This window comes from Mauremys mutica, chromosome 2 (genome assembly GCF_020497125.1).
Source record: "Mauremys mutica isolate MM-2020 ecotype Southern chromosome 2, ASM2049712v1, whole genome shotgun sequence".
Classification (NCBI taxonomy): Eukaryota; Metazoa; Chordata; order Testudines; family Geoemydidae; genus Mauremys; species Mauremys mutica.
In genome coordinates this window covers 82,642,570-82,665,483 of record NC_059073.1, presented here as the reverse complement: position 1 = coordinate 82,665,483, position 22,914 = coordinate 82,642,570, and the positions used below count along the sequence as shown (strand labels likewise).

General features: G+C 36.8%; 1 protein-coding gene across 7 annotated transcripts in view; it reads right to left on the bottom strand.

Moving 5' to 3' along the window:
* The window catches only part of ZNF521 (zinc finger protein 521), a 266,677-nt gene that overhangs the window by 110,328 nt on the left and 133,435 nt on the right, over positions 1-22,914 (bottom strand). For 5 of the 7 annotated variants that reach the window (XM_045005464.1, XM_045005461.1, XM_045005462.1 and 2 more), the window contains one exon: positions 21,486-21,570. In XM_045005464.1, the coding sequence (XP_044861399.1) occupies positions 21,486-21,570 (85 nt within the window). The remainder of the gene's footprint in view (positions 1-21,485; positions 21,571-22,914) is intronic. The other 2 variants (XM_045005463.1, XM_045005466.1) reach the window with 1 other exon arrangement.

Here is a 22,914-nt window from a genome sequence, read left to right as displayed (position 1 = left end):
TATACCATTCCAATCTCTTTTTCAAATATCATGCAACAATATTTAATCTCCTTGGTTTTGATTTTTCATGTACAATACACATTGGACTTCTGTTTTATATGATTCCAAATGTTTAAAGTCTAAAGGTGAACATGGCATTAGCTGCTCTTTGGTACAATGGATTGATAGCTAATTTAATATGCATCTACCAGCTTTTTTAAAAGAAGAGAAACTAAGATGGCTTTAGGATTTTCTTGATTTTTAAGAAGATAATCAAACAAATGTATAGTTCATGAAAGGGAATCCAGGTGAATTTAAAAATTATTCAGGTATTTTCTGGGTTTGACTGAAAAGCAGATACTTTTCTAGTTTTGGGCATTGGAACTGGAGTCTTTCACAGTACAAAAGATACATTTTGACAAATTGTTACAAAAAATGTTGGGGAAAAAAAAAGAGGAAATAATAATTTCTTAATTTAAAAAAAAAATCTCTCTTAGGCCCAATTCTGATCTCGCTGACACCAATATAAATTCAGACAATTCAGTGACATAGCAGGGTTATGTTGGTGTAAATTAGATCAGTATCTGGCCCTCTATTTTCTTCCGGCCCATAAAAGAAGAACTGTTAATATTGGATAATGGTTACATTTGCAATATGCTTTGCAGACACGGATTGTTCTGTCTTTTCTGCATCACTGTGAACAGCACTACAAAAAGGGGTGATCCTTTGTGCAATATAAGAAGCAGCTAGAAGAATCTAAATACAGCCTAGCCAATGAAGGTGATCTTGTTTTATTTCCAGTTTTTCAGCATTTCTTTATCACAGGCAATAGAACATTTTAGCATAATAATTCAGAGGTCTTGGGATACAGAAGACAGAGAAATAATGTTGAAAAGCAATTCTTCACATTTGGCTTTCACTACATCAAGTGCAAACTGTGAACTTAAACACGAAAATACAATTTGCTCCTTCCTAAAGTCTACATTCTTATCTCTTGAAAAGAACACACATTCATTTCCAATGCCTCAAGGTAAAGACTAAGGCATCTATCACAAGTACAGAGAATATCTGAAGGATTTAGAAGCAATCTTTTCATAATGTTTCTTTGGAGGGGAAGCAGGGTTATGAGTTACTCAAAATTCATAAAGATTATTAAGTTTACATCCACACAGCAGATATGCCGCCATTGTATTTCCCATCTACAGTGTCAGTATTCCTGTTCTCACCCGCTGAGAATTTATGTTTGGTTCAGGACAGTCATCCATTTTGTGGCATAGTGTGCTACTGCACAAAATAAAGGTTCTGTTCTATTACAATAATGAATTGCTTTTAATGGGACATACCCGTAATAGTCACACTGTTCGGATTCGGTGTTCATAGTACTCTCTCTATTACCTTTCAGTTAAGAGATTTTAAGAGGCAAGTCATTTCTTACTTCAGCAGGTTAGTTCTATATTATCAACTCGGATATTTTTGTACACGATATTTGAAAGACTGCTCTATCCTCTAAAGCTCTGTCTCTTACTGGAGTCTGCCACTAACAGCAGTGACCCTTTCTGATAAGAAAAACTGATCGACTGCAAGGTTTCCTATTAATGAATCCAACTTTTTCAGATAGTCTAAACTAAGCCTATGGGTTTTGTGTTTTTCTTCTTAGACTTCTTTGAGGCCCATGGAAACTTATGAAACAGATTTTTCTAGTCCTCCCAGGAGCAAGACTAGGTTCAGAACTTGACCTTCGAAACAGAGAGGTCCACAAAAGCCAGAGTGGCTGATAGAATTGAGCATTACTCTCCTCTGCCTAACATAAAGCAAACTACAACATGTGACATAAGGCAATATTAGTGGGAAATGTCAAGCAATGTATCAATGGGGGGTCGGAGGGTGGGGAATATTAGGATTTGACCATATTGAAAAACTCCAGCACTGCACAATACAATTTTGCTTCTACCACAGTTTTAATTATTTAAGGTGGCGGCACTATATTCTTTTGAAAGAAGGACATTCTCATTTGGAAGAAAGATTTCATTACAAATCACTGGAAAACTTTACTGTGGTTTATCATAGATTATTTATCTTTAGGACTTTTGATTATCTAGTTCTAGACTTGTTGTGGCATATACTCAGGTACTGTAATGTACAGAAGTATACAGAATCCCACAACAATACAGGAATGAAAATATAAAAAAATCCTAAAGGCCTGATTCTGCTTTCACGGGCACTGATGTAAACCTATTCAATCAACTGAGGGGCAGCGATGTGAAAACAGAGTGAGAAGAGAATCAGGCCCTAGTATTTTAAATAAACCTCTAAAATAATTTTTGGAAAAATAGAGGTTTGTTCAAGTGTTGGTCCAGGCCCTCAAAAAAGAACACAGGAATAATCAGATAAAATAATGTGTATGATGAAGTGCTATATGAGACCAAAACATAGGCCTATGCTGCAACTGAACTCAGCTGGAATTGATGTACAAAAGTGCTACAGTGTCTGACACAAATAAGGAGCTACTCTCTCATCAAAGACCAGAGGATTTAAATGGCTAACTCCCACTAGAGAGAGTTCTGTGTATAAATCCCATGCTCATTGATGGGAGAATGAATCCTGAAATCTCCATGACCTTGATGTGAAATATGCATGTTTACCCCTTTCACCTCTTGCACATAACGGAATATATCTTTTGGTTTTGTGTACTTTACCAGGCATTCAGTTAGAAAAAGCAAATTTTGGAGCAAGAATGCTAAGCTATTTAGGCAGAACACAGTGAATCAAAAACTGCAAAACTTCAGCTTTCAAAAATAGCCTAAGTGACCTCTTACAATACTCCGACCACTCCATTCCAAGCAGGAGGCAACCCCTGTGAAGAGCGAATTCTGGCAAGTTCTCTCTTCACAGATGATGCACAGCTTAAGCTATAATGAGTTTTTGGGTTACAAATGCTGAACGCATTAATATTCCTTGATGATAATTATCACAGTATAAGCACCTTTCCCAATGTGAGCAGCATAAAGCAACTGAAGCAGCATTTTTACTACATTTGAAACAAGCTGGAAAATGGGATTTTCTACTCTTGTAACCTGAGGTCAACATACATCGAGCTATGCATATTAAATATATCTATATCTATGATCTATATAGCTCTATATATTTACACACACACATTCCATTAGTTCCCTCAATTTTCAAATAGAGAGACAGAGACGCACATATTTTCATTACACTCCCCAAACTAAAAAAAATCCTTAATTTTCTTTTAAACAGAACCCAAATGGTTAGTAAGTAGGATATGCAGGCACTGCTTTGAAAATGAGATGTATTTCTAAAGTGCCTGAAGTACGTACTGTGGGCAATAGCAGTGTACATGGTAGGTTGACAATGAAGAAACAAAACAAAAAACAACACTTTCAATAGATATTCACATAAATGAAATATAAAATTAGAACAGAGCACTGCCCTCCATCGTTGCACATTCGAAACGAAGCATAATATTTAACACTGAGAGATTTAAGGGCTGATAATACACACGGATTACACTGGCCATAATTATACATTTTTTTTTATATGTAACACTTTAAAATACAGCTCCTTAACAGGCCCAGTCCCTAGGAATCAGCACACAGCTTGAGCAGTGAGATGGGCTCTGGTGTTATCCCTGGGGACCAGAGGCAAAGAAGCATCCATCTAAGCTTCTGAGTGCCAGTGGAACTGCTCTTTATCGGCTGCTGCAGCCCTGAGACTACAGTATCCCTGCTGCGCAGTCTGCACTCCTCCACATGGGGCACCGATCTGTGGATCCAAGTAGCTGCATATCCATTGGCCCTGTCACCTGACTGGTTCACCACCAAGCCTTTGCATATCCCTGGGCACGAACAGCATGAAGGTGTGTGGCCCCTCATATCTGACACCCAAAACCTGCTTGCTCCCCCATAAAGTGGAAAGATCTCCATTACCCTACATATGGGGCCTGCATCCCTGCAGAAGGTGGCAGAGGACCTGTTTTTTAATTTAAATAGGCACTGTTGTATTTTAAGCTAAAGCCATTTAATTATCATACAAGTATTTACTGAGGATTAATTAGAATGTAACAAGGATCTACAACATACAGGTGTTTATCAAAGATGACTAGGTTCCTAATGATCAATGTATTGTTTGATTAACACCTCCATACAATGAACTGTCTTATTAAATCTACATTTTAAATGCTGGAGATCCTAAAAATATTATATATTGATTTATCTTGTTAATCTTAGAACAGGGTAGTAATTGATTTTTCCCTTCTACTACTCCAAACTTAAAAAGTGTCCATTGTTAAAGCCTTTACACTGTTAAGAAGGCTTTATTAAAAAAAAAATCACACTCCATTTTTTTTAAATGCTATAATACTGGTTTAGTATTCTGTGCAAATAGTCCCAACAGAGCTTTCTTTTAACATTGACAACATGAGATTCAGTTTGAACCCCTAATCTGAAAAACGGGAATTGATTCAGGTGTTTTGTAGGTGTGAAATCTGCTGAATGCATTTGTGCCATGTTATCCTGCACTTCATTTAGAAAATACACACGCTACAACCATTTCAAGGACTGAAGCATAATTTTTACTTATGTGCTGCAAAATGTCTTAAAATCCCATTTGAATATATGGAAAGGTTTTGGGAGAACCTTTGCTAAATATTTAACAGCACTATTGGCTTATTAAATACTATAATGTGAAAGCCATGAAAGGATGATATACTGCGCTCGCCATTTATTTTCACTTAACACTGGTGCTCGTTTTGAACGCTGTACAAGCCCATTCATCAGCTGAACCAAGGCATTCTAAAAAGTACTCCTTGCTAGCAGATAAATATGGTCAAAGCACCTTTTTATTACAAAAAATGACTAAAATCTCTTTGGTTAAATGTGTCAAAATCTGTTTCACTCTGGTTGGAAAAACCTCACAAAACATTTTAAAATACTGTATTTAAAATTAATAATAATACAATGAAGTCATGCTAGCACAAGATATGCTGCTTAGAAGAAAGGCAAATCTGGGGCATAGGGGAAGATACAGGTATATAACATGCAGTTTCAGTTTAAATACATGGTAATTCCATAACTGACCATTTTGTAGGAGGAAAATTGAATACATTTCGATGCACATCAAAATGAATTTGACAACTACATAATACAGTGACAGTGATGTTAAAAATATATAGATTAGGCAGAAAATATTCTACTGAAGTAACCACCTCCAATAATACAGAATCACAATAACTTGGCTCATAACAATATACATGCACGCACGTGCAGTATGAATCAGTGAAAAAAAATTTCAATCCACAATGAGACATATTAATATAAACTAACAGAAAAAAAGATCTCTTGCCACTGAATAGCCTGCAGATTGTGCATTTATTCTGTAAACACTGTAACAATGATTATCTGTCCTTCCAGTTCTCAGTGGAGACTCCTGCTTTTGAAAATGTCTTGTGGTGACTTACTAAATTCAGGCTATTTCAATTAGTATTACTGCACATTAAAAATTAATTGCATTAAAGAGTGGATTAAGGTTTAAATTTCAATTCTACAGTGTGTGCGCTAGAAATGACAGCTAAAAATCAATGCTCTCTGGCCCACAATCGGAAGTGTGTACAACTGAATAGTGTGGAACTGGCGTCACTGATAAAGCAGTTTTAAGAGACATGATAGTTCAATTGAAGGTGTGTCAGTTCTAATTCCAGATTTAAATTTGAATGCTACATGGTCATAATATTAAGAGAAAGAAGAGAGGGAAAACAGCTGTATTGCAATGAAAAAACAAATGTACACAGTCCCAAAAAAGATGATAAAATCTATATTTACTGTTCAAATAAAAATTCACGTACATGCTCCCAAGTGAGAAAATTTCTAACAAGGTAAGATGACAACCTGAATGTTACATGGTGAAAAAAATGTTTTCCTTATTTAAATTATATTGTTCTTGGCATAATCCCTGAAATAACAAATTAGACCCCAATCAAACACCTAAAAATGTGCACAGCTTTACTCCCATGAGTAGTCTCAAAGAAGTCACTCGTGTGCATAAAGCTACACACGTGCCTAAGTGTTTTAGGATCAGAGCCTTACAATTGACATTCACCCCAATGAAGACGTGCCAGAAAAGACCTTCCTAAGCTCCCCAATCAGAGATGCATAGAGAGTGCAGACATGCCACCATGCCAGGTCCTCTGCAATACTTTGCATATGGAAGGGTGCCTCCACACTCAATGGGGGAGGCATTGGAGAAAAGGAGAGCTGGGGAAGGCAGCCACAGGATCCACAAATGCACACACTCAGCAGCAACCTGTACAAGTCATGCAGGAGGGTTGCAGTTCTATTCCCATCCATAAGTTGAAGCAGCAACTCAGGGATGACTGGTGCCAAAGATCCTTGGCCCTAAATTGGGCAAATGGGGGTGACTTTTTCTCCCTAGCTTTCTCAGTTCAAAGCATGTAGTATAACGACTTGGCTTTTATGTAGGTGAAGTGAATGTCTACCTTCTATTTTACTGGCTGATAAATCAGTTATTACACGTTCTTCTGATTGCAGCTGCTTCTTGTCCACTAAGGACACAGCCTGTTTGCTTGTGGGGTACCCTATGACAGCACTGACACCTTCATGTTATCACTGTATGCTTGTGTTGCTTAAAAAAGGGAATAACTTTAATATAAATCTTGTTTTTAATCCCCAGACTAAGAACAAAACTTGCCGGAAGCATCTTAAAATCATGGCACAAGATAGACACCCATGGCTGGCCCATGCCAGGTGACTCGGGCTCACAGGGCTAAGGCTGCGGGGCTGTTTTCTTCCTGTGTAGATGTCTGGGCTCGGGCTGAAGCCCGGGGATCTAGTAACCTGCGAGGTGGGAGGGTCCCAGAGCCTGGGCTCCAGTTCAAGCCTGAAAGCCTACACAGCAATGAAACACCTCCGCAGGCAAGTCAGCTGACATGGGCCAGCCACAGGCTTTGCTTTGCTGTACAGACATACCCACAGGGGCCAGAAAAAAAAACCAGAAAATATTTTTGTGGTGTAATATTACAAATAAACCACTGACAATTCAACTACATACTGCCTTTACCCTCCAAGATTAATTTATCATGAAAATAATTAAAAACAAGGAATAAGCCAAAACAAAAACAAAAATCTCATTTCAGTTCTTTTCTGAACTGTACAATGTGCGGGGGCTAGGAGAAAGGGGGAAAATGTATTATACTTGCTATAAATTCAGCATTGTTTCAGTCTAAAAACTGTTAGCAAAAAATGACATTTTTATTAGCATTAAATTCATCCACTTTTAAGAGCAGATGATGAAGAACACTCTGAGACTAGTCAACTAACCAAACTGGCATCAATAAAGTACTGCAAAGCCACCCAGGATACCAGAGTTTGGAATTGAACTGTGATTGGTCTGTACCTAAGAAAAAATATGATGTCCAAAATGTTTCTAAAGATCCCCTGTGCTCCACTGATGTCCAACAGCAAGTTTGGCGTCAAGAGAGTAAAGAAGATAGGAAGTAATAATAACAATAAAAAAATAATCTGGTGCAAATGGACCCCAAGGTGTAATAGTCATCCCCATGCAACAATCACCCTTCACTGCAATTTACTGATGTTGTTTCATTACAATACAGCATATAAAGGTGGCAATATTCAGGCACACTATTTAAAGCTACGTGATTTGCAGCACCAGTCGTCGCTGGTATTGGCCCAGGATCACAGCTAAAGAAAGGACAATTTCAGTGGAGACTACTAAAAATTGTATATTCTTGCCAGCGTGCGAGCATTTGTGTGGATAGGTGGTTCTTATGAGATTTATCTGAGAACCATAGAAATCAGCTTTGTAATAAAATAATATGATATATTTGGTAGAGGATCCTTCAGATAAACTGTACCTCAAAATTCTTTACAGAGGTAAAAAAAAATTTGGTCACAGATTTAAATAATAAACAACAGAACAGGGATAAATTTAAAAGATTTAAGCAAGGGAGAAAATATATGTCTTCACACGAGATTTTGAAAACATGTGATGGAGACAATGAGAAAGAGACATGGGAAGATTTTTCCAGGCGGCAGAAGACGCAGAGGAGATAGATCTTGAATCAACAGTGACAATGGGCCAGATTCTCAGAATATGTAACAGACTTCACTGACTTAAATTGACCTATATTCATTTACACCTGGATCTGGTGTATACTGAGGATCTGGGCCTTTGTGAGGAGTGACTGAGAGAAGATCACTTTAGCAATGTAACTAGGCTGAAGTCGAGAAAGACAATGTAATGTCCATGGAGGATTATCCATAAACAGGAAGGATGAATTTTAATTGTTTTCTGAAATGAATAGAGTTGTTTGAGGCAGGTGTTGTGGCAGAAAGGCAGGCAATAGCATTCTGCACAGGTTGAACAATCATAAATAAAATAAGTAATTTAATACTTAGTATTTATGGCATTTTAGCATGTTTATATTCAAAGCACTTTAGATACATTAACTAATTTATTCTCAAAACACCATTATCCTCATTTTGCAAAATGAAGAGAGGTTAAGTGACTTGTCCAAAGCTACGGAGTGATGTGGATGAGGATATCAGCAAAGTTGGAGATGAAGGACAGACATGTGCAAATTTAGGGAAAAGATGAATTTGCCTACATAGGACATGGTGCACTAGGAGAGTTCCAAGTCAAAGGCTATTGCAAGGATATGGTCAGAACCAACAAATGGGAAGTCTGAGTTGAGTATGGAGACAGAAGAGGAGTTAATGGTGTTTTGGAATGCTTCTCTTGCAAAAGAGGAGTACTTCCATCGCGGAGACATTTAGTTCAAAGAGACCAGTAAAATCACAAGTTTGCAGAAAGGGTGGACTGGGAAGAGCCACGCTGAAAGCCTTGTATACAAAAATATTAGCTTTCTAAAAGTGGGAGTTGACATAAAATATGAGATGACCCAGATAGCGTATCACAGATATTAGACAGAAAGGCCCTGAGAGGTCACGTAATCTATTCCTATGCATGCCAGTGAAGGATTTTTCCCTACAGTACATTTTCTGGAGTATGCAATATAAATGTAATGGCAGGTAAAATCTGAGCATTTCTATTATAAATGCCTTCTTTCAGCTACTCACAACTTTACAACACTTTCAACTAGTGAGCTGAAATTTTACGGACCAGGCCGCTGCCCAAAGGTGATATTTTTTATTTATTTATTTTATTTATTTCCCTCCCCATTAAGTCTTGCAAGATTTTTATATAAGAGCAGTAGTGCTCAAGTGACTGGGGGTTGAAAGTTCAAACTTAACAGGGAAATGTCACTCAAATGCAAATAAGTGTATTTGACTGTTCTGGTGATAACTGGTTTTGATTTGATCATGTTATGACAGTTTGAAAATCACACTTTGCACTAATGCAGTACTTTGGCTATGTTTTTTAGCCCATTTTACCAAAGTTCTAAGCAAAGGGAGGGCTGTGTTACCCACGAATGAGTGGCTAATTTAGCTATGTGGTAAACATGCACATCTCTTAAACTGAGCACTGCATTGATCAGGGCCCTGTAGGAGACCAGGTTGTTGGGGGGGGGGGGGTTTGTTGTTGTTTTTTTTTGTAAGTTATCTTCTAATGCCTTAGGCCTCATCCATGTGTGCGATTGGGGGCACTGACAGAGAAGATACAGAAGTTTTCCCTCTTGCATAGGTGGTGTCTAGTCAAAGAGTTATATATAAAGGAATTACTATTATGTTTTTAAACCATGGAATTCTAATAAAATAATACATAAAGGAAACATTCAAGCTACATAGGCACTCAAAACTCAGGCACTCAAAACACCTATTGTGCATATGTTTCCTGACAGTTTTCAATCACATAAAATACACTACTTTTTAAATCATACAGTCTAATATCCTGATTTTGTCTACAAACTTGGAACCTGCACCCTGTAAGATGAGTGCAGTGAATGAGGCAGGGTTCTGAAAGATCCCTTGTTTCATACACTGTGGATAATTTAAGGCGGGTAAGTACTACATATGTGATGGTCATATTCAGTGATGAAAACAATTTATCATATGCCCCTGTAATCTATCATACATCTTTGATCATGTCACCTTCACTCTGCCCACTGCTTCCTCTTCTACCAGACCTATCCTAGCAACTTATCCTAAACTGCTCATGATCCTGCCATACTAAAACTGGTAACTTTATATCACGGGGAAGGAAATAACACCTGTTCCTAGATCGGACAATCCTGAGATATTGATTTTAAAGTTTTGACATTTTTATACACAGAAAAGCTAATTTAGGTAAATTTTAGGGTTTTAATATTTATTAGTTATATTTGTTTCCTTCACATCACAGCCCTGTACAATTGTACTCATAGTAACTAAAGCATCTTCTTTACAAGCTGAGGGATATTATAAATAGGCCCACGTAAATTTTTTTTAAAACTCTCAAACACATTTGTAACCCTTTACACTACAATTACTCTCTCTCATTAATGGATATCATTATGCACATGCAGGCGCTCATACATACATAACTGTATATGCGCTCAGAGAGACAGGCACGAGTGCATATTTTAAGCAGGTACCACTGTTTTAGCTGACTATGAATTTTTCACTTCCCTCCTCACCACACAATATTAAGTTTATCACAAACATGAATATGCACAAACACATTCTGACCTTATGCATTGTCTGCAATTGACGCAAAACAGAAAATATTTAGTTTAAATATAATTCCAATCTCCAATAAGCCATTTAAAATACTAGAAATAGAGGGTGTACAGTAGCTCTACCACTATGAGGAAAGGAGAGAAAGATACTTTTCTCAGTAAGGATCACTGAGTGTGTCACTGGTTAATTCCTGCTCTATGCTCCTCATTAGCATTACTCTCAAGTTTCTGGTTATCATATCCGAAATATTAAGACATAATAAGTACAAAGGTGCAGATAATTGGATATTAACCAGAACATACTTGACTGGGCAGGAGGTAGGGCTTTGCTTAAACTAATCCTGAAATGTATTAATCACCAATTAACGAATGGGTTTCAAATTCATTTTCTATTATAGAACACCTCCGAGTATCTAAGCTTTTTCTAACAAAATGAATTGGAATAACAGGCTAGGAATTAGAAACACTCCAATTTGAGGCTGGCCTGAATTAATTCCCTTTAGCCTGTTGTCAAGTTTATTGAAAGCAAGAGTTACAGTATGGCTAAGAAAACAAAAAGGCTGAGAAAATAAATACATTTTAGGGCATCACCACTTTCATTTAAACTCTATCTGTATGTAACAAATGGCCGTGCAGAAGCTAAATATTGCATTGGAGAAATGCCACTGCATCATTTAAGTGCTTAAGTGCAAACAGAGATCGCTAAAAAGATAGATTAAGAACTGAATAAATACTGGCACATATTACCAATTAATCATCAACTAATTATTTTCATTACTATACAAAGACAAGCATTCTGCCTTTTGTAAAAAGTACCGTAAGACACCATGGTGATCCGAGCAAAACAAAAACAAAAAACCAAACAAAAAAGTAAGTTCATGTAGATAATATAACACCGTAAAAAAAAGTTAGGAGCATCTGAGCTTGGAAGCCTTACTCCCCAGAGTCAAGTAATTTTGCTCATAGACTCTTTTATCTTAACTTTGAAGTTTTACCAAACACAGTATACTAGTCAGAAATGTCTGTATATTTTTGCTGGGCTACCTGGCTGCAGATAGTTACTATATAAATGAACAATAGTTCTTATTTTCTAAATTTAACTCCAAAAAAGAAGAAAGAATCCAAACAAAACCTCTTTTAAAAACTAGCTACTTTTTTATGTTCTTACTTTTCCAGGATTAAATTTTTATGGATGCTTTAAATGTATGCATCACATCTTTTTATTATTTGAAATAGGTGTGCCTGCTACTGTACCAGAAAAATAAAAGAGAGAGAGATCCTTAGTGTTACTAATGAAGAGAATTATATCAGACATGGTTGAAGTACTATTATTCCCCTTTCCTCTCGCTCTTCTCACTGTCCTTGGCATTATTTACTTTCATGTGAATTGCAAGTAAATCCGTATTATCCATATCTCTGTTTTTTTCCTTAATGTGTTGACTTTAATTTTAGTAAGTCTTAAATAAGCACTTACTGAAGATGAAGTAAGATATGCAAGCAAGTAGTCCTTTTATCAACAATTTTGCCATAGAAATACACAAACATTTCAATGGCTCTTCATTAGCAAACAAATCAACAAGTGATATTTTAATGCATGACTTTATTCCATCTCTGTGGGGACTGTAGTTGAGAGTGTGATGTACAGTACAGAGAAAGGAATCATCAGCCACAATGTCCCAGGGCTCTATCCATTGAGGACTTCTCAGCCTCTGCTTAAAGAGTGCATTTAATTGACTGATAGACAGTAGCTTCTTTGTTCACAAAAGACAGCGAAGTAATGGCAGCTTGAAAATCGTACCATCTACGGGATCTCCTGAGACTAGTAACAGGGGGATATGTGTCAGGAATAAATAAATAATCTAATTATTAAGCCACTTCCTGTCAAGTTAACTCCAATTTGTTGGCTTTTGAAGGCAACAAAACGAGGCATTTTTCCTCATTATGCTTCTCTTTTTATACCACTGGTAATCACAGGCGGATTAAAGGGTGCCTGATTGGTTTTTTTGTCAAGGAACTGAGAGGCAGCCAACAGTACAGAAAAACAGAGTTGGGGTTAGAAGAAATTTCATGCTTGTCTCCTTTCCAGCTCCCTAACAGCCCACATGGCTGCCCCATACAGTGCCGCCAGCTGTACAGCAAATGTGTACCCCTCCAAGTGCGGCCTACCAGGCCACAGGCTCCATCCTGAGAGCTGTGAGATACCTTGCAATCTTGGCAGGTAGCTACTGCTGTCATAGGCATAATTCTAAAGGTGACCTACGAAACCCCATCAGCTCACCAAATGCAACAATACGAACAGCTGAAGTTCAACACCCACTCTCCATATTGGTTTCTTTTGTTTTGTTTATTGCACTAAATGGACTCAAAAGCAGGAAGAAATCTAAAGGAATAGCTCATCAAGGAATTGGGGGTTTCTTTGCTAGGAATGTGAACAATTTAGGAATAACTACTGTGGATTTTAATATTTAAACTGTATTCTATAGTGATCGTTAACACATATAAAAAATGTGCAAAAGCAACTGTTAGGGCTGCAGTACAAAAGGACAAAAACAAAAAGGAACAAAGGGAAAGACGACACTGCCTTTAATTCATCCTGCAGTGGCTAGGTATTACAACACATACTGTACGGTATATAACAGCACACACCAATTGGACTCCTTACACTACCTAGATAGAAGAGAGCAAGGTTAGAATCAAGTGGCATTCTGATCTTTAAATGCCCCCCTTTCTTTAAAAGAAATTAAAATGGAAAGAAATTGATGCAAAATATTGGCTTTTTGGTTGTTTTGCCCCCTCTTCCCCCCAAACTCCTTAATAAAAAAATAATTATGGACTCTTTCCCAAATTTAATTTTTCAAAATCCAAGTTGTTTGAGTTACACAGGAGAAAAATAAAACATCTGAGTTGGGAACATTTCCATATTAGTTTTTTACTTCATATTGTGTGACTTTAAAATGCCTCGATAGACTTTCCCGAAAAACTGTGTGGGGGAAAAAAAAAAGAAAAGAAAGAAAATTGCTCCTGGGTCAATCTGAAATCTAGATATCATCTCAAATCAGAGTAGCTCTGTGGCTGAAATCATATAACCCTTGGAATTAAAAACTGGAGTTTGAAACTGGAAGGGGTGACATGACTTTCAGTTTAGTGCTCTAGATGTTTTCAGCTGCATTTGCCCTTTGTCAATACATCTTGATTTTTTTGTTAAATTGCTCAGATAATTAAAGCCTCTTCATATTTACAGTCTGCTTCATTGGTACCATGAATTCTGTTTTCAGTTACTGTCTGCAAATTCCCTCTCTGCACAATTTCATACTAAGCAATAACACTTCATTTTACATAAGTTTTATCTGATGTCCCCATACAGAGCTGCCAGCTGTACAGCAAATGTGCAGTTCTCAAACTGAGGCCTACTAGGCCACAGGCTCCATCCTGAGATCTGTAAGGCACCTTGCTGTCATTGGCAAGCTTTCCCTGCTATCACTGTTACCATCTCTCCACACTACACACAACTTAAAATCATCTGATTATTAGAATTTGTGGTCCACACTCCATTTTATCCTTTATTTAATCTATCCCCAGATCACACATTTGTTTAAATGTTTTGGCTGGTTTACAAATCATGCAGCCATCTGCACAGTAGGTGTGACACCATTTTTTAGACAAAAGTTACATTACAAAACAACAAAGATAAAAAGTCATTTGAAATGCTTTGGTGTTTGTTATTCTGCCTGGTTTGCTTGGACCAACTCTAAGAAATAAATAGAATTATTTGTGTAAATCGATGAACATCTATGAAAAACAACACCCAGCAGAACACAGAGCTTGCTCCATTACCTACGTTAATATCATGACAGCTGAGGAGAGATGACCTGGCCCACTTCTCATCTCTCCTGTACAGATGGCTATTAAAGAGAAAGTATCCCTTTTGTATGGTCCATGCAGAAACCCTTTATGGGCTTTTCAAATAAGCCAGCATTGCCCACATGAGGGTAGCTTTCTGTTAGTATTAAACAGCACAGATTTCATCTTTTTTTTTTAAATCCAGCTCCTCATGAAATAGCCAACATTTCATCAGATTTAATACCAAAAGAAGATTTTCTGGATGTTACAAGTTTTTTGCATTTTTCAAACCACATAATATAGTTTACTCTAAGTTTTTGAAAACTTCTTGCTAACAATGAGTGTAAACATGAGATTCCCAAGTACCCAAACTATTTTTTGATGCTAAGAGGGTAGTATCATTTTTCCCCCTGAAATGTGTTAATCTCCATTCCTTGTTGCTGACAAGTCAGTGAAAGCTGATAAACAAAAGGAAGTCTGTGCCTCTTCATGTTCTAGTGGGCAGATCCATATATTCAGATTTTTTTCCCAAAGACATGTAAAAACCCCTCACACAAGAGAATCATTTTTATTGTATAGTATTTAAACTGAAATTCTGAAGAAGTGATATTTGCGGTTACAAATGTGCAATGAATATTAGTCACATACTGCTGCTTACGGTATATGTGAAAGAAAAAATGTTTTTCATGACCTTAGGCATTAGACAAACTACAGAATGTGTAAATGTCACTTACTATTACAATTAGACTAAAATGTTATTGGTGTGTACAAAGCTGATTTATGCATTTCCTTTGTCTTGACATCAGCAATGTATTCCAAATATAACATAATGCATGCTGCATGTGTCTGCATGTGAGACAAATAAAATTATTTTTACATATATATATATATATATATATATATATATATATATATACACACACACACACACACATATATATATATATACACACACATATACACACACATATAAAATACATTATATGTATGTGCATGTGTGTGTGTGTGTATATATATATATATATATTTAAAAATCAATGATATATTCAAATATCATGGATTTGCAATAAACGATTTCTCCAGATCTCAGTGTTTATACATTGCTTGTCAATTCAAGGCATAGTTTTCAATTTTCATTTCAGATGAATTAATGCATTATTTCCAAAAAAGTGCTTTAGGACTATTACTGTCTCAGCACAGACTCTCTTAATCAATCTATGGGCTTGGTCTAATGCTCACTGAAGTCAATGGGAGTCTTTCCATTGACTTTGATACTGGTTTTGACTCTAGTTTTGTCATTATTTTCATGCTACGGTTTTTTTTTTCTGATCCTTGCCCACAATACACCCTTCTCTCAAACACCCTTCTGTCAAAAACCACACACTTCAACTCACACACAATTTATACCAGATATGAAATTTAAGGCAAACTCTTAAAAAGACATACATATATCTATTAAAAACTGGAGATGTGAAAAACCACTGCATCCTAGTGATGCCACAGCCTGGCCCCTACCACCACAACTTTTCATGAGGACTGTGGTTATCGCTACAGAGCCATGGCTTGCTCTCTACAGTCAATGTAAGTTGCAGTGAACTACAAAGATTGTGGCTGTTTTTCCCCTTTTATCATTCTCTTTGTCAGCCTGATCAGCCTTCAATGGTAAATGTGCTGCTCTGTTGTGCACAGCCAGCGGCTCGCAATTTGCTCACTATGTTCCATGAGACAGTTGTTTGTGGCTGTTTGGAACACATTTCCCTCTTTGGGGATTTATGCGCTAGTTGCAATGCCAACTTCCATAGTGATAGAGATTTCTTTCTAACTAAAATAGATAATTAGAGGCTGGTAATTATTGGTCAAGAATTATCAGAGTGAAAAAAATTAAGCTCTTCATAAATAGTTCTTGGCAAAGTCATCACTTTACATTATCTCATGCCTAACAGCACTTTATTCAGAGCACTTACAAATTTACACTACTGCTGTTGAGCCTCATAATTTTATATGGGATAATTCCTTTGCTGAGTTAAACACGTCTGAACTCCCTTGATTCTGATCCACTTTGTGTGTGTGTGTGAAACAATTATAGCTACACTTCAGTTTACATGCTACTACGTCAAGTAATACAAATGTAAAGAAATAGGTAGAAGAAAAAATCTTTACCATATTTATTTAAAATAACAGGTGGAGGGGTATCTTTCTGCACACTTGGGTCAAATGCCAACAGTAAACTATGTGAGCTAAACAAAGAGATACCAGGAAACTTCTCTCATCTCTAGACATCAAGAGACAGTTTATTTTCGAGAACAAATGCTAAAAAGCTTTGTATCTTATTCAGAGGAAAAAATAAAAGAAGAGAGGAATTATAGATATGTTTTCTTACACCTCACTGAGACAATATTAAAATATGTCTGGGTTTGGATTTTTTTTTCCAAATAGACGCAAAGCTATAAAATAGTTTTACTGACAAATATGTTTGCATTTGGCAGTTTCCTCTAGAAACAAAAGTACCTTCATCCATCTGGATCCAAATTTGCATGTAAATAGATGGTGTATTTAAAAAAAAAAAGCTTTGTAGCACTTTCTGTCCACAAGACTCCTCTATAGCATTAATGCTAAACAGTGTGTAGTTTAAGAAAACTTGGATGTTACTTGACATGGTCTAAAGGAATAAACACAGAATTGGGGGTCAGGAATTCCTGAGCTCTCTGCTACTGACTACCTATATGTAGCCTTAGGTGAGCAGTTTTCAGCCTTTTTTCATTTGTGAACCCCTGACAAATTTCAAATAGAGGTGCGGAGCCCTTTGGAAATCTTAGACATAGTCTGCAGATTCCCAGGGATCACAGACCACAGGTTGAAAACCACTGCCTTAGGTAAAGTATTTCACTTCTCTGCCTCTGTTTCTCTGTCTATAAAATGGGCATGATAAATACTTATCTGCATACCTTACCACGGGTATGCTGTAAGGATTAATTAAGCTTGTATAATTTACATTTTTGAAATGTTGTAAAGTGCTATATAGCTGATAAGTATAATTACTAACAAAAGCCATCTCTCTGAAATCCTTTCAGTATGAGACTTGCATATAAACAAATGTAAATTGTTTTGTTGTCAAAGATACTTAAGGTTACACCTCACTGGGTCATCTGCAGATTTTATTTTCCATTAGGTGGCATAATCCATCTTGCTAGGTTGATTGAAATGTATAATAAAATCTGTAAAATCACTATACGCCTTCTTAACAGAGAAGAGTAAGCGGCTTTTCAAATAGCCTCTAATCCCTCTTCCCCTGCTAAATGACTATTTGATATTATATTTGATTAGACAAAAACACAGACGGACACACTACCTAAAAATATCTACCCTCAGTGGAGATATTTTAGCCAACAAAGTAATGCCGCTTGCCTTATTTAAAAGACTAAGTTTCATACTTGGATTTTTTAAACCTATATTTGCCTTAGTGACCTTCCATAATGAATCCACTCTCTCTGGATGTTAACAACATGAGTCCAATTTAAGGCCGATGGCGTTGGCCAATGGACAGAATAATTACAGGGATCCTATCAATCTGTTTAGGCCACAAAATTGCTGAGAACAAACATTTTTTCTTTAATCAGTTAACCATCTTCCTTTCTGTCTTAATGTCTCTCCTATTCTTTTCTGCCTCTGTTATTTTTAAAATAATCTTATGTTTTTCTGTTCTCTGTCTTTTCCCCCATTCTAATTGCTATTCATTTCTGCTGTCTCATTTAGTAGTTCCTTCTCTGTTCCCTACTGCTTGGGATGGGGGCCTCAACTGGTGCTTCCAGGGATATGATGATATGTGCCCTTGCAGCTTAGCTGAAGGCCATGGAAGCACAGGAGAAAAATAATCATCATCTGTTTCTGTAGCCATCTTCATTAGAGACTGCTGTGGGAGCAGGGATGGAAGGTTGGTGGGCCTTCACTGCCTGCTAGTCTCGGAAGCACAATGCATGGATGATGTGGAAGGACAGACATGGGGTCGTGCAACTTTCCCCACCACCACTGATGTTCTTTTCCTTTGCCCTATCATTCCTCCGAAGTCATCTGGGAGCCCTCAAATTAGGAAAGACTAATCCACGTCTATCAATAAATATAATACAAATATTGACTGCCTAGGAAGCCAATAATGGTAAAATATTAATCCAAATGGAAAATATATCTCCTGAGATGGGGATATAATGTCTGAAGCTGAAGGTATGTGTTGCTCTCACAGTCCATCTGAGTATTATTAAACCCCTTGATTTTTATCTACTCCCTCCTGCTTTCCTGGACCATTCGCTCTCTCTCTAAGGGTGCCTCACTCCACCTGCAAGGGCAAATACACTGTATCTTGTTCTGCCAATCCTTGTTACAGGGGAACTAGGGCAGCAAGAAATGCTTTATCAGCCCGAGTGGGCATTTCTACTGCTCACAACTTCTGATTTTAGAAATATGGAGATTGAGGTGCTTAGAACACTAGGGTTTTATGGCAGGTGAATGGACAGGAAGAAGCTGATAGTTACTTAGGTGTTTTATCTGTTTATTTTTACATATACATACTCAGAGACACACACATATCCATGTTTTATATATTATTATATCCATCTCCCACTCACAGTAAGGTCAATCTGAAAACTTAAACAGATTGATGGCACGCTTTTAACCTTTCTTTGTAGACAGGATATGGTCTTGGGGAAAGGCCTGTCATGCTAGTGAACAACGAAATAAATTAAGGAGAGGAGCAGGAGGAAGGGAGAAGTAAAATTAGAAAGATAGCTAAGGAAAACTCTAATAAACGGTGAAAGGACTAACAGAATTGGAAAACAGAAACATTTGTTTTCCTCTGCTTCGGTAGTGAGGTCATGTTCACAACTCTCAGCAATAGAATTCTTATACTTTGTTGATTTTGCCCTCCGCCTTTCCCAAATCTGTATTTTATTAATTAGGGTTGTACTATTAAGAGCTAAACTCTTAAATCTGGCAGTACACATAAGAAACTTCCAGGGAACACAGATTATCAAAAGCATGACCTGCAAATCTCCCAGTATGAGTTGTGAGCTCCTTCTCCCCACTAGGAAGATTTTATATTAAGCAAATGTAAATCTGTATCACTATGGTTATGTCATGAAGCAATATCATGCATGGTTGATACAACGCCTACTAAGGAAAAGGACCTCCCTCCCATTCAATCTCATCCAACTTTTCGGAAAAAAATACAAACATCATTAACTCAGTTTTAAGAAAAGCTCAATTACCATCATATCTGATCAACACTAGTCTGGATCCATTTTGCAGTACCCACTAAACAAAACAACCCCCCCCCCCGCCCTCCTCCAAAATGTTTAAGGAGCAGAGGCATGCCCTTACCAAGGAATCAGAGGCAGATGGGACGTCGGTGGCAAACAACCACATTGTTTGAGACTGTCTAACATTCCAGCTTTATCCCTTACCCACACAGTTTTTGACAATTTCTCATTGTCAAATTATCAGTATCCACTAATTGCTGCAAAGATCATTAAGAATATGCCATACACTGGGATCCAAAGAAAACAACGGAAAGGTGTGTTCTGTGGTGCGTCGTGTTCTATTTTTAAATTCTAAGTTACTGATCCAGATTTAACATTATGGAGCAGTTTGTTATCTTCCCCCAAAGATTAAGAATGTCAAAAGTGAGACTTAATCCAACAAGCAAACCACTGAACTGCCTTTCAAGCCCAACTCATAATTTGTGTCTATTCATTTTTCTGCAAAGAACATAAATGTTCATATTTTAAATGTATTAAAACATATTAATAGGCTATTTCTCACTACTTCATTAATTTTGTGAGGTCACTTATGGTACAACCAAACTCCTGAAATTCACGGAAGAAATTCATAAGCTTGCTTGCAATAAAATATTTTGTTATATCAGCCCAGATATATCTGAGTTATTGACTTAAAAAGAGAAACTTTTTACCAACTGGACATGTGATTACTGGCTGCTCTGCTGTATTGTACCATCTGCAATTTGCACTTTTTTACGTTACAATGAAAACAATATGAAGTAAGTGTAAAATCAATGATTCCCTGCTTGCTATATGAAATTTCTGAAAAGAGGCTAATAACAAAATAAGACAACTACGACAATGTTATTTTATTAGCGGGCAAAAGATGTGCTTGATAAATTTAATTGACTGGTAGAATTCTTAGAGCTATTACTGAGTGGTTACCAAATTGAAAACATTGTGGGCAACCCCATGGGAATAAGCAAGTAATGGGAAAATATGAATATTAAAGAAAATGCTCTTTTTGTTTTATTCCACCTCGCAACTCTAACATAGGTTTGTAAATATCAAGCCATGCTTGGATCAGGAATCCAAATGGAAAATAATTTTTAAATGTCTGTATCTAAAAATGCAGATCCTATTATTGAATACTACAATTCCTTATTTTTAAAAATAAGATATAGTATTTAATTTTGTACAGAGAGAAACACTCCAAATTGTTTCCAGACTGTTCATACAGAACATATAATACTATTTTTATGGCCATTTGAAATATTTATCTTTCCTAAAGACAGAAACTCGCTAGTTTTGATTTTGGTACCAAGGTGCTTGAGCAGCACACTGTAGTGTCATTATCATAATAACTTCTGAAATTAAAACCTGTCTAAAACTCTACGGAAAGCTAACATCCAGTTCATTAACCATTCCTGTTAGTTTGTTTTCAATAATGCAAAAATGATTAGAAGTTTAATTTGTTAATCACCTGTGTTTTGACTGGAAGTAGATATATAATTCTCTGCAGAAGTCTAAACTAGCCCTTGCAGAAAATAAAACATGCTAATGCTTTATCAGGTCTAATAATATGAATAAAAAAATCAATCATGCCTAGGTAAATCATTGATGGTTGCACAATTAATTTCTCCTTAACTCTGTTTAATTTTGCAGGCAATGATGAACACAAGAAGGAGAAAGGGCTATCTATCTTCAACAAGATTTAGTGCTTCACTTACCAATCATGTGGTTTGCAACATGAACTTGGATATCCCATTCATTGTAGAAAACCATCTGACACTTGATGCACTGGTAGGTCTTCTTCTAAAGAGACAAGGGTAGAGAAAATGTTGTTAATCATAGAGCCTGAACCATTTCATTATAACTCAAAATGGTTAGTTCAAAGTGGTAATTTAAAGCGCTCCAGAGGTGTTTTCATTAAGAATTAATTATTAATATTAAATAACACTTTGCCATCTGTAGCACCTTTTACTTGAATCTCTCATAGCTCTTTACAAATGACACTTTTTAAGCTTTACAACTGCACTGCATGGTAAGTACTGTGATAATGCCTGTGTTTACAGATTTGTAAAGTAAGGTGCAAAGAGGTCAAATGGGAGTCCTTCCTTTAATATTAATGGGCTTTTGGATCAGGCCCATAATGAAGTAGTGGCGGTGCCAGGAATAAAACCCATGTATCCTAATCCCATTCCTCCTCAAACCCAAGAATTCTTCCGTCAACCTAGTTACCACCTCTCAGGAAGGTGAATTAACCAAATGGCATGTCTTCACTATGGCTGGGAGCCTCACAGCCCAGGTGGACAGACTGGTGCTAATGGGGCTTGAGACAGTGCTCAAAAAATAGCAGTGTGGATGCTGCAGCTTGGGCTGGATCTCTGGCTCTCAAGTCCCTGGTCTACACAGGCTGAGAGGCTCACTTCCAGCAGCAGTGTAGACAGACATATCCTTAAGTTTCTGTTTGTGTCTTTCCAACCCAAAGCCCTCTAGAAGCAGTGTAAAGAGGTTGAACAGATGCCTTCCTTTCCATATTAAATGGAACAGTACTTGGATAACCAAAGTCAGTCCTGAAAAACAAAAGATTTGTAAAGGTATCCCTGTGAGAACAATGTATCAGACGGTTTCAAAAATAAGTTGAGGCCATCGGTGACTATTTTAATTTTCTTAATGACAGTAACAAAATGTGCTGTGGTGGTTTTCAATGGAAACAACTACAGATCTCTTGGCTGTTTTTCATTTGAACCAATGTGAAAATTTCATGCTATTTTACCAAGCCAAGGCCTTGCATGGAGAAATGAAATCACCATATACTTGGAGAAGTCTGGGTTTCATTCAATTTTACAAATAAAATCTGAAAGGCCTGCTGTTTAAGATGTTCCAGTTATTTTTCTTATTTTATGACTGTATGTAGTGACATGGAAATTATCTGCAGAAATGCATTTTGAACAGATGCCATCCAAAATCTTACTATTATATGTAGGTAAGTGTGAACACGCCATAGTACATCTACATCTAGCAGATATTTTTAAATAATGACAATCAAGATCAAAGATTTATTGTGCTGAGCTCTTTACAAGAGGCTTTTGATGGTGACATATAGAACAACATATATTGCGTAAACAACAAACACTCTTTTTAAAAAAAAAACAT